The sequence below is a fragment of the Dermacentor silvarum genome, chromosome 2, assembly GCF_013339745.2.
Source record: "Dermacentor silvarum isolate Dsil-2018 chromosome 2, BIME_Dsil_1.4, whole genome shotgun sequence".
In the NCBI taxonomy this organism is placed as follows: domain Eukaryota; kingdom Metazoa; phylum Arthropoda; class Arachnida; order Ixodida; family Ixodidae; genus Dermacentor; species Dermacentor silvarum.
The window spans coordinates 102762366-102779788 of NC_051155.1; the positions used below are offsets into that span (position 1 = coordinate 102762366).

Sequence of the window (17423 nt, forward strand, 5' to 3'; positions counted from 1 at the left end):
TACCAGGAGTTTTTCATGTTGCTCTGCAATTTTCTTATTACCACTTTTCATCTAGCAATAATATTTGAGAAGTTGAATCATTCATTAAGACTAATTACGTACTTAGGTGGAATGCCAGAAATAATCTGAGTATCTGCTAGCGACGGCAAACAACATTACCTTGGTACTGCCCAGCTACGTGGCATTTGCATATATTTAACTTTGGTGCAAGTCACCTGGGACATCCTGTATATATAAAGTGAAGCACAGAATGAAAGGGTTGCGGCAGTAGAGGTGGAAAGAAAAGACAACAAGCACGTAGCGAAACAATTGCAGTTTTGCCTGAAAGGCGAAGGATTGATTGAAATAGAAAATTACTGAACAGCCATAAAAAGTAAGGTTAGCATTTTTACCGTCCGTGTAAATTCCAGTAAACATTTGCTTACCAAATAACTTACCAAGCATTGTGTCGCGCACACAGGCATACATGAACACTCCTTCCTCGATGACTACTTGACTAAATGGGACTATACGTGATAGTCGGTTGCGTCACAGCTCTAACAGGCCACAGAAGTTGTGTTTGAGACGTCCACTTTTTGTTTACTTTATTGGCACTGAAAAGGCCAACTTCAAGCAGTGTAGTGAAGTCAGCTTTCTCCAGAATTAAGAACATTTATGGGTGTTGTGCAAATAAATGCATTTTTCTAAGTGCATTTCTTACATTAACTTAATGTGCCGATTCAATCCAGCACTTACAAAAAGTTGGCATTTTGGAAGAGTCCTTTTTTAAAAAAATAGCTCGGGACGCAAAGGGTTAAATATATTTTAACTCAGAGCGAACAAGTCTAACTGCCACACAGAACATTAGTTCAAGCACTACAATAAGTTTTATGGTTTTACACCGACTCCGACAAAAGTGGACTAACTACATGCGTCTTTGGTATAGCACAGCAGTCAAAATGCACAACCAAACGAATGAAAATTAACTGGTACCCTAAAGAAACGAAGGTGAACCTTCACTAATGCACGAGCAGGTAGCTTCACGCTCAGGTGGCTCATGTAACAGTATGCTGTGCCAAAAATCGAGGTCGAACAAGGGAGGGGACCGCCAGGTACAGTGCCTCGGGAAAAGCATGCATCAGAGTGACAATACCTGCTTATCGGTTTTTGCTCAAGCCACATCAACCGCTTAATCTCGAATAAATCATTATTCGAAAGATTGGACAGTTAGAATTGCCCCGCACAAGGCACTACCTGTAATAAAATTATCTCCACTGCTGACCGAATGCCTGCCGCAGTATTACGGTTGACCTGCTCTGCTCCTTTTATGAAATAGAAGAGATGCAGAGCCCCCCACAATGTCTTCCCTATAAGACCCCTTGTACAATACATTGCACATTGCCTTCTACATTTTTTATAAGTTCACTCGCATGTGGCTACGCAAAATATTCATTCTGGGTATAAAGCGCGGTGCTTGTGTAACTATAAAGAAGTGGCTTACTGAAATTATTTTCATCCGCTTTCAAGGAATTTGGCACTCAATTGATCTAGACATCTGTGTCGTCCCAGACGGCCGAAAGCAAGCTTGAGGTGTGTTTCGAAATCACTTAGTCTGCGTGAAAATACCGGGCGCTCCAGCAATATGGCAATGTACAACACGTATCTGCATCTTCATCTCTGCGTTTAAGCAATGAAATGCAGTTTTTACCACTGCAAACATGAGGAGATGTTCACGTACATGGCAACGCAGTTTTGGCATCCAACCATGGTACTTAAATTAAAAAAAATTGTTTTTCAAGTTCATAACATAACAGTGGACAGTAAAAACCACCTTGAAGAGCGATTATATCACATAGTTTTGCTCCGGTCTCGGGAGGGTATGGCGCCGACACAAGTGAGTACAGTTGTAATATACGTGTAACCATTGCCTTTTTTTTACCAGGTTGAACGCCACTATCGCCTGCTTGATGAATTTTCATTACTTCCCTATGGACACCCAGACATGCACCGTGACCATGCGGAGTTGTGAGTATTCTATAGTAGGGTCGAAACCGTTTTGTGCCCCACAAATATGCTTAGGAAGCATAGATTTGAGAAGCTGCTGGTATTAGTTGGACTATTTGTGAGTGAAATGTGTTCGTGGGTAGGAGCACGAGACGCGTTCCCGTGAAGCTAGTGCCCCGCCTGCTGACAGAGGACAAATAACACGACAAAATAAATTAAAGCACTCTTCTGTGTCGCTGCAGAATCACAGCGCCAATTTCCAGCGCAGCGGTTTAATGTGAGCAGTGCCAATTATAATTTTGAGTTGCTTGAAATAAATCACGTACTTGGAAACGTTGCCCGTATATGACTGCTCCTATTGAAACTTTGCCGGCATATAACGCTTGGCAGCATTTGTTAAGACCTTTGTACAAATGCCGTAATTCAACCACACACAATTTACTACGCGGAAACATTGACCAGTTTCCTGTTCGTCGCCCAGTCAGATAGCCACTGCGTTTGGTCTAGGTTGCGCTCACAGTTTTCCCAGGGAAGCGGCCGAAAATTGTCATTGTTCGTGAAACAATATGTCTACGAAGCTTGTTATCGCTAGCGTACGTAATTTACTGCAATTGCAATAAATTGTCCACACACTTTGAACTTTGGGTTCACACTACTCATAACGTGCTAATTATTTTTTGCAAATATAAACAAGGTACACCTTGTTTAGTTCGCAGTGAACGCCGGAGAAACCAACTATACAAACGTCACACCATCGCATGAAAATAGGAAAAAAAGTCACAGACCTTCCCCTGTCGAGAAAATGGGTGTAAGCGAAGCTTGTGGCAAGATGACGCTGTCGCAGGCGTTCCGCTTTGTTTTCCCTAAACTTAGGTTGGGCTGCTCTTCGCTTACGTTTCGCCTGGGATTCAGAAGCCTTCGCACTAGAATCGGCACGTCGACGACGAGCCCTTTCCTGGGCGAATTCGTGGCGCCGTTGCTCAAACGCAGCCTGCTCCTCGGCGGAACGCACCACGCGCAAACCTTCCCATCCGGGCGCCGAAAATGGACTGAGGCGAGGGAAGCCCGGCGGAGCGCTCGCCAACCCCCTTTCTTTTCCTTTCCCTCCCCGCGACACACCAAACGACCCTGATTGGTCGCGCGGGTCGCGTGACCCGGCGCCGGCGCACTTTTCCCCGCACCAGCTCTACTGTGAGAGCAGCCAAGTTTTTTAGCTTGACACCACCACCACCACCACCATCTACGCCGACACTTGTGAGGCAATACAAGCTTCGCTTGAAAAACAAGGGTTCCGAAATTTGCCAGGCTTCTAATTAGAAGCCTGGTAAATTAGAAGTCTGGTAAATAATTACGACACGTTCGTTATTGAGGCCATCAACGGTAAATTATTGTCACAAACTGCACATAGCATGCCCCCTCCCCCCCCCTTCTGCGAAATAAAAACATTCGTCTAACCTACACATACATCTGCACATTTGGAAGCATAGGTGATAGCGTCCGTAGGACACTCGCTAACACTTGAATAGGATTTTTTTACGAAAGTTGTATTTTATCTACAACCGTTTAACCTCGGAAGTAGATTTGTCATAGCCTTCCACTGATCGTCGCTAAATTTCACCTCCATGGCATTGGTAGTTCTGTCAGATCAGCAGGCTAAAGTCATGCGCCTACCGTTAACCCCTTTATAACGCTCGAGAGTTCTTGCATACGCAATTTATTGTGAAGGGCCATTTAATTCACTCATTTTCAACATTGCCTACACATTACCTACTTACTCACCCTTACTGTCACCGGACATACATATAGTAGCTCGTTTATTTCACCAAAGACACCAGGCGAACGTCCTATCCGGCATGAAAAAGCCTGGTGTTTGTACTGTTTGGATCAAGTTTCACAACATTGACAATGACAACGGGCTGCGTGCAGATGAGCAAGTGGCACAATGCTTACGCATACTTAGACAACACCCAGATGAGTTCCTGCGTGAATTTTCTTTTCTTACGTAGTATTTATTGCATCATGTATATGCGAGAAACGTACTATACGCGAGAAAGGCTAGTGCATGCGCTGAACACCCGCGCTTGCAGAAGGTTAATATTGTTACGCGAACGGAGCATTAGGAACAGGAGACTATTTACAAAATATATTTACAAAGGGTAACTGCAGCGCTGGCCAGTTCAGCTGACCGCTCGAGAGCCAGAAGCAGTTCGTATTCTTCGTCTCGCACATCGTCCTCAAGACGCAGGCATTACACACGTATCAATATATTGAACCGTATGAATGGCGCTACAAATATTTCGAAGAACAGTTCGTATGAAGGCTTTCTGGCAATATTTGGTGATGGTGGAATAAAAACAATCTGTAGGGCATACAGAGCAGACATGGAGCATTGTAGACACTTGGAAATTTCCGATTTTTGCAAAATTTAATGCCACGCACCCCACATCCCCGATGCGTTTCGGTGGTCGCGGGATGCGCCTTCCGTTGGGGCGTGCCTTCACCTACTGAAATGCCACCGATCACTGAGGGCTCATGCGCTTCGCGGCGAGCAATAGACACAGAAAAGCAGTCAATGAGTTCATAAGGATGAACTCATTGGGGGATTATATGGGTCTTATCACGGTTGATAATGGTTCGACGTAGATGAATAAGTTACTTAAGAACAATAAATAAGGGCTTATAACAATCGTTACAATTTTGATAAGGTTTAGATTACCAATTGGGTTGATAAGAGTTCAAACAAGTCCGATAAGGTTGATACGAACCTATAAGAGTTGATAAGGGTTGGATTATGTCCGATAATGTTGATAAGGACAGATCACGGTTGATGAGGATCATATCGATTGCGATGAGGTTGATAACGAGCGTTAAGGTCTGATAATTGTCGGAAGCGTGGTGGCGTGGAGCAGAGGTAGAATACCCGGCTTCAAATCTGAAGGTCATAAGTTCGAATCCTACTCCAGTCCACCACATTTTCAGGCATGGAGTGGTGCCTGACATCAGCAAGAAAAAAATATATCGCCGAGAGCTAGTGGGGCTATACGAGTTCAGGTGCAACCAAACTAGGAAGGCCCACTAAGCTTCCTCAAAGTCACTCCCTCACCAGAACATGAATTGGCCTCCCTGGTGCAGTATTCGGCCACTACCTCCCTCATGACTCCTACAATTAACCCATGGCCCTCAGTTCCCAGTGGCTGTGGAGCATCTGACCAAGGCGGCGGTCAGACCTGCTACGCGGCAGAGGGTGCTAAGAATCTCTGGGTCAAGACAGGCCGCCAATGGAAACTGAACCTGGCAACGTTCAACACGCGCACCCTCTCGAATGAGGCTAGCTTAGCAGGACTATTTGAAGAATTATCAGGTATTTCCGGGGATATTATTGGCCTTAGTGAGGTTAGAAGAACTGGCGAGGCTTACACAGTGCTGACTAACGGCCACGTCCTCTGCTACAGAGGTCTTCTAGATAAGAAAGCATCCGGGATAGGATTTCTAGTGCATAACAACATAGCGGGCAACATTGATGAATTCTACAGCATTAATGAGAGGGTAGCAGTCGTCGTCATAAAGCTGAATAGGAGGTACAGAATGAAGGTAGTACAAGCCTATGCCCCAACCTCTAGTCACGATGATGAAGAAATAGAACAGTTGTATGAAGATGTTGAACTAGCAATGAGAAAGGTGCAAACTCAGTATACTTTCGTCATGGGCGACTTCAATGCAAAAATGGGGAAAAAGCAGGTTGGTGAGCAAGCAATTGGCAACTACGGCATCGATTCTAGGAATGCAAGAGGAGAGATGTTAGTAAAATTCGCGGAAAGGAATAGGCTCCGAATAATGAATACCTTCTTCAGGAAGCGCAGCAACAGGAAGTGGACCTGGAAAACCCTAATGGAGAAACAAGGAACGAAATAGATCTCATACTCTCTGAAGATCCAAACATAGTGCAGGATGTAGAAGTGTTAGGTAAGGTCAAGTGCTGTGACCATAGGTTAGTGAGGTCTAGGATTTCTCTCAATTTGAAGAGAGAGAGAGAGAGAGTGAAATTAGTCAAGAGGAAAGAGGGCATCTAGAGGCAGTAAGGGTAAAAGCAGACCAATTCAGGCTGCTGCTTGCAAACAAATATGCAGCTTTAGAAAAGGAAGATAAAGACAACATAGAGGTAATGAATGAAACCGTAACTAGGTTGATCTCAGAAGCAGCAATTGAAGTGGGAGGTAGGGCACCAAGGCAACCAGTAGGTAAGCTCTCCCAAGAAACAAAGGACCTAATAAAGAAACGACAGAAGATGAAAATGTCCAACTCAAGAGATCAGATAGAATTCGCTGAACTGTCAAAACTAATCAACAAGAAAAAAGTAAGGGATATTCGAAATTATAACGTGGGAAAGATTGAGGAAGCCGTAAAATATGGACGCAGCACGAAATCAGTAAGAAGAAAGCTTGGCATAGGACAAGGCAAAATGTATGCACTGAAAGATAAGCATGGTAATATCATCAGCAATTTCGATGACATAGTAAAAGCAGTGGAAAGATTCTATGCTGACTTGTACAGTGCCCAAAACAGCCAAGCTACTTTCATTCAAAATAGTGATGAACCGGATACAGAGGCTCCTTCTATAACTAGCGCTGAAGGTAGAAGGGCCTTGAAAGACATGACCAGGGGAAAAGCTGCTGGAGAAGATGGAATAACAGTAGATTTAATCAAAGACGGAGGAGATATCATGCTTGAAAAGCTTGCGGCCCTTTATACGCAATGCCTCACAACTTCATGTGTACCAGAGAGCTGGAAGAACGCCAACATTATACTAATCCATAAGAAGGGAGACGTTATAGAACTGAAGAATTATAGACCCATTACCTTGCTTTCAGTATTGTATAAAATATTCAACCAGATAATTTCCAATAGCATCAGGCCAACACTTCACTTCAGCCAACCAAGAGAACAGGCTGTCTTCAGGAAGGGATATTCTACGATGGATCATATCCATGTCATAAATCAGGTAATCGAGAAATCTGCGGAGTAAAATCAACCTCTCTACATGGCTTTCATAGATTATGAAAAGGCATTTGATTAAGTAGAGATACCAGCAGTCATAGAGGCATTGCGTAATCAAGGAGTACAGGAGGCATACGTGAATATCTTAGCAAACATCTACAAGGATTCCACAGCTACCTTGGTTCTCCACAAGAAAAGTAGAAAGTTACCTATCAAGAAAGAGGTCAGGCAAGGAGACACAATCTCTCCAATGCTATTCACTGCATGCTTAGAAGAAGTATTCAAGCTCTTAGACTGGGAAGGCTTAGGAGTGAGGATCAACGGCGAATATCTCAGCAACCTTCGGTTTGCAGATGACATTGTCCTATTCAGCAACAATGGAGATGAATTACAACGAATGATTGAGGACCTTAACCGAGAAAGTGTAAGAATTGGGCTGAAGATGAATATGCAGAAGGACAAAGATAATGTTCAATAGCCTGGCAAGGAAACAAGAATTCAGGATCGCCAGTCAGCCTCTAGAGTATGTAAAGGAGTACCTTTATCTAGGTCAATTGCTCACAGGGTACCCTGATCACGAGAAAGAAATTTACAGAAGAACAAAATTGGGTTGGAGTGCATACGGCAGCATTACCAAATCCTGACTGGGAGCTTACCACTGTCGTTGAAAAGAAAAGTGTACAATCATTGCATTCTACCGGCGCTAACATATGGGGCAGAAACTTGGAGGTTAACAAAGAAGCTCGAGAACAAGTTAAGGACCGCACAAAGAGCGATGGAACGAAAAATCTTAGGAGTAACGTTAAGAGACAGGAAGAGAGCGGTGTGGATCAGAGAACAAACGGGGATAGCCGATATTCTAGTTGACATTAAGCGGAAGAAATGGAGCTGGGCCGGCCATGTAATGCGTAGGATGGATAACCGGTGGACCATTAGAGTTACAGAATGGATACCAAGAGAAGGGAAGCGCAGTCGAGGTCGGCAGAAAACCAGATGGGATGATGAAGTTAGGAAATTTGCAGGCGCAAGTTGGAATACGCTAGCGCAAGACAGGGGTAATTGGAGATCGCAGGGAGAGGCCTTCGTCCTGCAGTGGACATAGAAATATAGGCTTATGATGATGATGATGATGATGAATTGTCGGAAGGAGTCCGATAATGCTGATAAGAACCAATAAGGGTTGATAAGTGTAGGATCTAGCCCGATGAGGTTGATAACGACAATCAGGGTTTATAAGAGTTTATATTATTCAGGTAATGTTTGAGATGAATATTAATGACACCAGACTGCGTGGAGATGAGCGAGTGGCAGGATGACTATGCATACTTAGACAACTCCAGAGGAGTTTCTGCCATAATTCTTTAACGAGTGGTGGACATTTTTGAAACAGTAAATAGAATAGAGTATACAAGACAAATAAATGAAACAAACAAAACAAACGAAGTAAATAGAACTTTCGTTGGCGTGCGCCGCATAGCATTTTTTGCCTACTTCAGCCATTTGGAGCCTATCTATCTATCTATCTATCTATCTATCTATCTATCTATCTATCTATCTATCTATCTATCTATCTATCTATCTATCTATCTATCTATCTATCTATCTATCTATCTATCTATCTATCTATCTATCTATCTATCTATCTATCTATCTATCTATCTATCTATCTATCTATCTATCTATCTATCTATCTATCTATCTAGTTTCTTACGCAAAGCTAGTTACCCAAGTTGACTGCCTACTTGGGCCTCTAGGTATGTGGTGCTGGTAAAGGTGCCATCGAGTTCATACTCGATGTCTCAAGATCTTGCTCTGGTCATGCTGTTCGTCGTCATGCCTTCTACTCCGACCCAGTGGTTCATGTTGTCTAATAATTTCGCCAATTAGTTATGTGTTTGGGGTCGTGATAAAATCGTGGTCGTTCCATATTTGTGGCTCCTGCTTTTTCATTCAACTCTCGTCATGCCGTCGTCGTCACGTAGTCGTTTTAATGTTGTCATAACTTCAGTAATGTCATCACATTGTCATCATGCCACCGCCGTCATAAAGCCTTCGTCGTTCCATCGACGTCATCTTTCTTCTTCGCTGTACTGCAATCATACTGCCGTCATTGAATTGTGATTAAGCATGTCCTTGTCACGCCGTCATCTTCAGACAGGCGTGATCATATCTTCATTGTCAGAGAATCATCATTGTTAGGTTACGCGCAAAGCGTAACCTAACATTGGTCAATTCGAATTCATCTGACTTCAGAAGTGTACGCCTTCATAGCCTGGACTCTGATTTACAGCTCCGTATTCCACCCGACCTTGCAAGACGTGACTGCACCCTTCTAGTCCTTCTTGTAGCATTTTAAATGCCTAGTCCTTTCTGATAGGAATGCTCAATAGCCCATTTTGTGACTTCTTCGGGTGTAGCGGAACAATCACGCACTTTCTCAGCGAGTGCCCTTGTTTCAACTCGCAAAGAGCAGCCCTCTCAGACACGCTAGGTAAACTGGGCCACCTGCTCACGGAAAACAACATTTTTGGAAACTGGACTACACGAACATCAGCGCCAGCTGCTATGGAGGCACTGCTGTGTTATTAAAAGGGCACCGGAATGTGTGACAAGTTGTGTTAAGTTTTGACTGTGCACTGTGTGACGTAGAATGCATTACGGGGACTTTGACACTGTGTAACACTATGTAACACCTTCGCAGACTGCGTGACAGCGCCTAAAGAATCAGTTCTGTATTGTGTTTTTTTAATAGTTCTTGTCGTATTTTTTTCAGTCAACTATCGTATCTATTCGCCCTTCCCAGGTACAGGGTAGCCAACCGAGGAGATATCCTCTGGTTAACTTTCCTGTTTTTCCTTTATCTTTCTCTCTCTCTCTGGCTAGCTTTATCGAAAAGTGCGAATCTCTTTCATGAGCGAACATAGACAATCGCTGAGATATCAGTTAATACCATATCTACAAGTAGTTGGCAGTTTATACGACGTCAAGTTGTTTTAAATGTTGAAATAATGCTCTGTACTTCCTGTGGAGAAACATGGCGGAGGTAATGCGGGGCAGTTCACTCAAGCTGTTGCCGCTTAGCGAAGGGCTCTGCAACACTTCTCAACCATGCTTTCATTGCGTCTTAAACCAGTAAGACGCGGTGTTTTCATAATAAAGCCACCGGTACTTCATGCCTTAAATTCTTGCTATAGCGCACAGGCTGCTGGTAGCACCTTCCAGGTGATAAACTAAAGCCAGCGGTTTAACATCCCCCCCCCCGCCCCCTCAACCCCCTCTCTGCTCATTCTGTTACAGATGCACACCCTAAACACATCATCCACTACCACTGGGCCCAAGAGTATTTGCTCTTATTGGATAATCGACTTCGTGTTCCCGAGTACCACGTTACCTTCTCCAAAGTTGACGAAGTGCCAGGCAACGAAAATGACGGTGAGTTTTGCCTTATACATGAAGCTTCCATACAAACCTTTTCTCAAAATAAATTTCTTTCTTTCGCGCAAGTTTAAACAGTACACAGTCCGGAGCACTATTTCCATAACGGCAAATGTGGTATTTCGACTTTCACGCATTTGAGTGGTGTGACCTGCTGACGCCTTACTGTGTACGCAGATGATTTATTTTTTGGCAATATATTCTGACACATCGTTCACGCAAAGCAGTGAAGTAATAGGTTTGGAGTGAATGACTGAGTTTGTGGTAATCCCCTGCCTAGAACCATTTGCAACGTGTTGGCGTATTACCACCTATCCTCCATCAATCATAATCAACGCACGCGAGCACAGCTCGCTCAACCAGCTCTTCTCCCAGGAGCAAGAAGTTCGAGCAAGAGCTGCCAACTGCAGACGAGATGAAGGCTCGCCACGTTTGCCAAGGAGGAGGAGAGAAAGAGAAGGCAGGGATGTTAACCAGAAATGCGTCTGGTTGGCTACCCTACTCTGGGGGACGGGAAAGAGGGAATAGAAAGATGAGATACAGAGAGGAGGAGGGAGGAAGGACACGGTGAGCTCGAGCACGCACGCGGAGGGCCTCAGCAATTCAAAGGCGTTCACATAGGCCAGTGGTCCTCAAGTAAGACAACAGTGCCTTCACAGCTTTGTGGGCTGACGAGCGATGGGGACGGTCTTCAAGGAGCACCTGCACGGACAACGGTCGATCGTCAAGTCGTCGCAATGCGTTCGATAAAGTTTGTCTTTCCGACTGAAATCGATCGCAGTGACACAATAAATGTTCTATGTTCTCTTCGCTGCCGCAGACGTCGCACGTGGCACTTTCGGTCATTCCAATCAAAGCACAGTACGGCTTCGTGAAAGCCACTCCCAACCACAGCCGGAATAGAAGCGATGCCTCACGTCGGTGAATCCCCCGGGTGGAGGTCGGAGTTGGAGCGAAGGGTTCAGTTCGTGTAGCCTCGTGCGCATTATATTTGGGGTGTTGCACTCTGTTAAAGAGAGCTTGCGTGCCAGGTGACGAAGCTGCCTTCCAGCATCTGTCCTGGAAAGAGGAATGGGAACGCTGTGTTGTTCTTGATGTGACTCTCGGGCAGCTTTGTCAGCGAGATCGTTTCCACTGATCCCGCAATGGCCAGGTAGCCATTGGAAAATAATTTCGTGGCCTTTCTGTTTGACGTCGTGGTGAAGTTTGACAATTTCATACGTTAGTTGTTCGTGAGCTCCACGTCGGAGAACTGCCTGCATACTTTGTAAAGCCGGCCTCGAGCCGGAAAACACGGCCCATGTACCAGGACTCTCTGCGTCTATAAATTGAAGTGCACTGCGCAGAGCCGTGAGCTCTGCAGCCGTGGACGTCGTGACATGTGAGGTCTTGAATCGGATTGTTACTCCTGTCGTCGGTATAAACACCGCACCGCCAGAACTAGTCTATGTAGTCGATCCGTCCGTGTAGACGTGCACGTGACTGCTGTATGTCTCGTACAACGGAAGTAAGCTCAATTGTTTTAGTTCAGACGGTGATAAATCTGAATTTTTCTGAAGTCCTGGATTTCTAAGTCGGACTTCAGGGCGGCACAAACACCATGGAGGAGACACCAGCCTGGCCGGAGGTGAGTACCCCGATGTAATCGAGGCACGATATGGACTGACAGTTGTGCTATATGACGTGCGGGGTCTTTCTACGGTGAGTGCGGTGAGGTGGTGGCAAGGAGTCCGGGCAATGTGCCTGACATGTGCACGCATTGCTTCGATGGCGATGTGCGTTGTGATTGAATAATCTTGAGCAATGGCGATAGTTTCAGCCGTTGACGCACTGCGTGGTACTCCAACGCATATCCTAAGAGCTTACGCCTGAATGCTTTGAATTGTACGCAAATTAGTTTTGCAAGTGTTGGATATAACAGGTAGGCTGTACCGGAGGAACCCAACAAACAACACCCTGTATAGCTGTAACATGGGTTGTGGGGATACTAGAGCACTGCACGGGCCGATTTTTGCGGCCCGGGCCCGTTTTTACATTGGGCGGCCCGCCCGAGCCCGATCAAAAAAACATTTATGGCGAGACCCGGGCCCGGCCCGGGCCCGGAAATATTCTACGTTACCCGCCCGGCCCGGCCCGCCACCCCTTTACCTTAAGCCCGAGCCCGGCCCGAGCCCGACTCGAAACCGACCCGAACCCGGCCCGAGACCGAAAAATACATGTTTTTCAGAGTTGAGAAGCCCGAGAATAACTCGCAGAAAGCCCGAGCCCGGCCCGGGCCCGCGTCAAAAAACCCGAGCCTGGCCCGGGCCCGGGTCAAAAAGCACACGCCGTGCCCGAGCCCGGCCCGAGCCCGTGAAAAAACTCCTCTACCCGGCCCGGCCCGGCCCGTGGGCCGGGCCGGGCCCGGGCTTTCGGGTAAGCCCGAGCCCGTGCAGTGCTCTAGTGGATACCCCCCAGTTCTTTCCTGCAAGAAACTTGAACAGATGACAAATAGCCATCAGGCGCTTTTTCACGTGGTTGACGTGAGGAGTCCAGGACAGATCTCTGTCAATCACAACTCCCAAGAACCTGTGACTCTTGCTGAACGATATCACTTGTCGGTTGATTGATATGCCGTATGCAGACATTGGCTTCCGCGTAAATGCCACCACTGCGCACTTTTCCCACGTCACCTCCGGTCCTTGTTTACGAAGGTAGTAATGATGTCGATGAGGCCGCCTTCTGAAGCCGAGCGCGAAGCTGAAGCCGTGTCACCCCCGACGTCCAGATACAGATGTCATCGGCGTAGATAGAGAGTCGAACGGTGCTTGGCAGGTTCTCGATTAGTCCAATAAGGGTCAGATTAAAAAAAGTCGGGCTTAGTACTCCGCCTTGAGGGACTCCGCGGCTACTGTAATACTGGGGTGTCGGGCCATCCCCGGTGAACACATAGAATGATCGCATCTATAGGTAGCTGCGAACCCAGAGGTATGTCTTGCCACCAAGTCCTATTACTTCTAGCGCTTTAAGGATGGCTTCATGGGTGACGTCGTAAGCTCCTTTAACGTCTAGAAACAAGGCAGCAGACAAGCGTTTACAGGCATTCTGGAATTCGACATACTTTACCAAATCGACAACGTTGTCTATAGACGAACGTCCGCGCCTGAATCCTATTAACGTGTTTGGGTAAATTTCATAGTGCTCTAGGTACCACTCCAGTCACGTTAGAACCATCCGTTCCATTACTTTGCCTATACAACTTGCAAGCGCGATCGGACGGTATGACGAAATGTCCAAAGGCGACTTGCCAGCTTTGAGGAGCGGAATCAGGCGACTTGATTTCCATTCCTGGGGAACGGTGCCTGTCTGCCATGAGTCGTTGTACAGGAGCAAGAGTGCCATTCGAACTCGTTGACCAAGGTTACACAAAGCGCGTTATGTAATGCCATCTGGTCCTGGGGCTGAGGAACGCCTGCATAAAGCGAGCGCAGCTTCAAGTTCGTCCAGAGAAAAAGGGCACTCCATACGGGGATCACGTGAGGATGGTGAGTGGTCAGGAGTCTGCGTTCCAGTGGAACTTGCTACACTGGCAATCCGCCTACAGAAGGATTCTGCGTCTTCAATCTCGCGGCATTGTAGGTAAAGGGCGAGGGAATAAATGGGTGGCGCTGTCCAGGGGTTGCACGGAGGCCCCGAACAGTTCTCCATATAAGAGACAAAGGCTTTCGGGGATCCAGAGACTCGCAGAAAGACGCCCATCGCTGTGAAGCCAGCTTATTCATTCGACGCTGCATTTTCTTCTGTGTGCGTCTGGCCAATCTCAAATCATGAATGGACTTTGTGCGCCTATATCTTCGTTCCGCACGGTGTCGAAGTGCGCGAAGTTTCTCTAGCTTAATGTCGAATTCGTTGCGTTTGGAGCTTTTCAAAGTCGAATGTGTGGCAACCTGTAAGGCACCTTTTATTGCGTCCCCTAGGCTGGATGGCATCTCGTCTCGACAGCGGTCTTCCAGGATTGATTTAAATTTCGGCCAGTCGATGGATTGGACGGCACCGGAGCACTTGGAGCTAGTCAGCCTCTAAATCGTGAGATAAGTTTGCATGTGGTCACTTCGCCGCGTTTCCAAGTCCGAGAACCATTTAACTCTTCTGTTAAAGGAGCGCGAAACAAAGCTGAGGTCCAGACAGCTACTATACGTCGTTCCTCGCAGATAGGTGGGGCTTCCGTCATTTAACAAGCAAAGTTCTTGTTCAGTAGCAATCGACACCAATTTTCTGCCGCTAGAGTTAATCTTGGAGCTCCCCCAGAGGTAATGGCGGGCATTGAAATCCCCAGTGATAACCCATGGCTGTGGAGTCGTTGTCAAAATTTCCCGTAAGCGCTCGCAGTTTAGACGCCTTGATGGTGATAGGTAGGCTCCCAGAATTGTGAAGGTGACCTTGCTCTTCTTCACAGTCAAACACACGTACTGGTTTTCATTGTCAGGTGGCACTGGATGATGAACATATGTCAAGGCACAGCGTATGAAAACAATAACGTTGCTGCATTGCCCCTGGGTGGAAGACGTAATGCACTCATACCCGGACAGTCTGATGGGATATGACAGGTTTGGCTCACAAATGACAATAATGGTAAACTGATTTACGAATACAAACTGTAGAAAATCGGACATACGTGACTTAAGTCCTCTGGCGTTCCATTCAAAGACATATGCATTCTGGACCTCCTGTCTGAACGATAACTTCTGGCGGGCCATTGCTTTACCCTAGGGCTGCAAGCACTGGACCCAGGGCGTCCAGCACCTGCAGCGCGCTCAGAGCTGACGGGGTTTTCATGTTGCTGAGTAGAACTCACATAGCATCCATCAGTGACCGCAACATTATTATAACTTGGCGATCATCAGTCGTCGTTGGAGCAGTGGTTGGTGAGGATGTCGATGGAGGTGGCATTGGAGGTGTCTCCGTGGCAGGTTGTGCACTTTGAAGTGCCACGCTTGCCAAAGAATAGAACATTAAGAACAACGTAGGAATGTATTCTATAAAAATAAAACAATTGAATTTCTAGACTAGAGCTTTAAAGTAAAGCTACGCTTAGAACCTCAACTTGAGTTTGCACTTAACTCCGGTGAGAAGCTCCCGGGCAGTGAAGTGACTTTAAAACCCTGTACCTTATTTTTGTCTATAGCGCAGCGGAACATTTGCAAGAAATAAGAGTCTGCGGAGGAATACACGAAAGTTCCGCTATTAACAAACCCACGAATGTATGCTTTTGAATCAGCACTGTGCAATCTGAGCTTGACGATGTACACGGGCAGTATCATCGGTATTTTATGGTCCTTTAAGCCATTCGCAGAAACTGGAAGGGACCTCTAATTTTATGAAATGCAGACACAACCGGGGAGGCGTACTCGCGCCTACAGCTCATCATCCGGTTCCGGAGGCGCATACAGCGACACCTGGTCGACACTTTCCTCCCCACGGCGTTCCTGGTGATTCTGTCCTGGCTGTCGTTCTGGCTTGGGACCAGCGAAACTCATCCGCGCGTCGTGCTGTGCGCTGTCGTTCTAGTGGCAGTCTTGCAGCATCTAACGGCCGCCAGGGAAGGCCTGCCGCCTTCTCGCACATGGACGGTACGTCTTCGCCTCGACTTGTGCTTTAAAACGCGTGCTGCGCTACATAGCTATACAAACCCTTGATTACAGAGCCTAGAAATAAATCAAGGGACCCAGCCCCTTACTGTATTGCACGAATATTGACATTTATTTTGCTTCGGACGGTATTCCCAAAAAGGCTTATATGCTAAAATTGCTCACAAGAGCGGATGCCGGCCAAAAAATTTAACTCGCCTTCCGGTCCTGAGAAAGTGCATGTCCAGCGAAGCTGTTGGAAATCAGCGCTACAACTAACTGCTTAGGGGGTTATGTAATGCTTTTTGCCTTAGAGTAATGGGAGTAATGGCAATTTTGACAGCACGCCGCCGCCCATAGCGGTGTTTCAACAACATTGAAATGAGTTGCTAGGCTGGTTCTTCTATATATGCGAAAGGCTCGGGACGTCACTCCCCACATCGCAAGCTGCTGTCGGCGCAGCAGCTTGCGCAACATTAAATGTTACTGGAAAACGTACGCGGGGACGGCTACGGGATTCGCATTTTTATCAGTAGCGTCTTATCCTCAATTATGTGGTTCGAATGATTGTTTTGTGCTTGTTCTTTATTGAAACGTACGCTGTTCTGTATGTTGTATGCGTGATTTCAAAGAATGTACACACTGTTTGCTTCACTTTGGTGACTGTTTGGTGACTCTTTGGTGACTGTGATGCCTTAAGGGGGTACGAGCCACTGTTCATGATCCTTCACTGCCGCCGGCATCGGCCCGAATTTTTGCTGCCAGACGCGGACACTAAAAAAGTGGTCGCAGTTTCACCTGAAAGGCGAAGCATCAATTGCGATAGCAAACTTGTAGAGAGCTATACGGAGTAATGATATTAGCTTTATCAGCTGTATAAACTTGGACATGCAGCAGCATCGGCACACGCAGAACTGTTGTCGACGCCATCGGCGTTTGCCGCGTTCACCCAAAATGCGTGCGGCGTTGGTGACTGTTGCCCGGAGCCTGTGATATAAATAGGCACTTGGTGCCGCAGCTAAACGTCGCCTCCTTCCCTTCCCCTCCCCACCGCTTCTCGCGCGTCGTAAGAAGGTGCGGTGCTTACATATATGGTGTTGTAAAGGAGAAAAGAGACGCTACTTCTGCAGCCCTTAAGCGAGCACGGTGCAGAACGCGAGTTTGTTCTCCGCCGTGCGTTCACTCCCGTGAAAGACGCGCCCTCGCGCCCTTTCCACTCGCACATACAGCGTTCGGCGCGCGGCGACGGGGCAGTCGCGCCCTAGCTCTTCTCCCGTGCGGTCGTGCCTGCACATCGCCACGGCGTGTGCTGCACGAGCCGCGTGGCTACCATCGTCGGGACCCGGCGTCACCTGCAGTCCGCGCACGATTTGCGCGTCCCAACGCGCAACCCTGTGTGTTCCC

At 46.9% G+C, this 17423-nt stretch overlaps 1 protein-coding gene across 1 annotated transcript in view; it reads right to left on the bottom strand.

Moving 5' to 3' along the window:
* Window positions 1–15292: 15292 nt before the first annotated feature.
* LOC119440260 (uncharacterized) overlaps window positions 15293–17423 on the bottom strand; it is a 14633-nt gene continuing 12502 nt past the window's right edge. Inside the window, exon 3 of the mRNA XM_037705185.2 lies at window positions 15293–15370. Coding sequence (XP_037561113.1) covers window positions 15293–15370 — 78 coding nt within the window. The remainder of the gene's footprint in view (window positions 15371–17423) is intronic.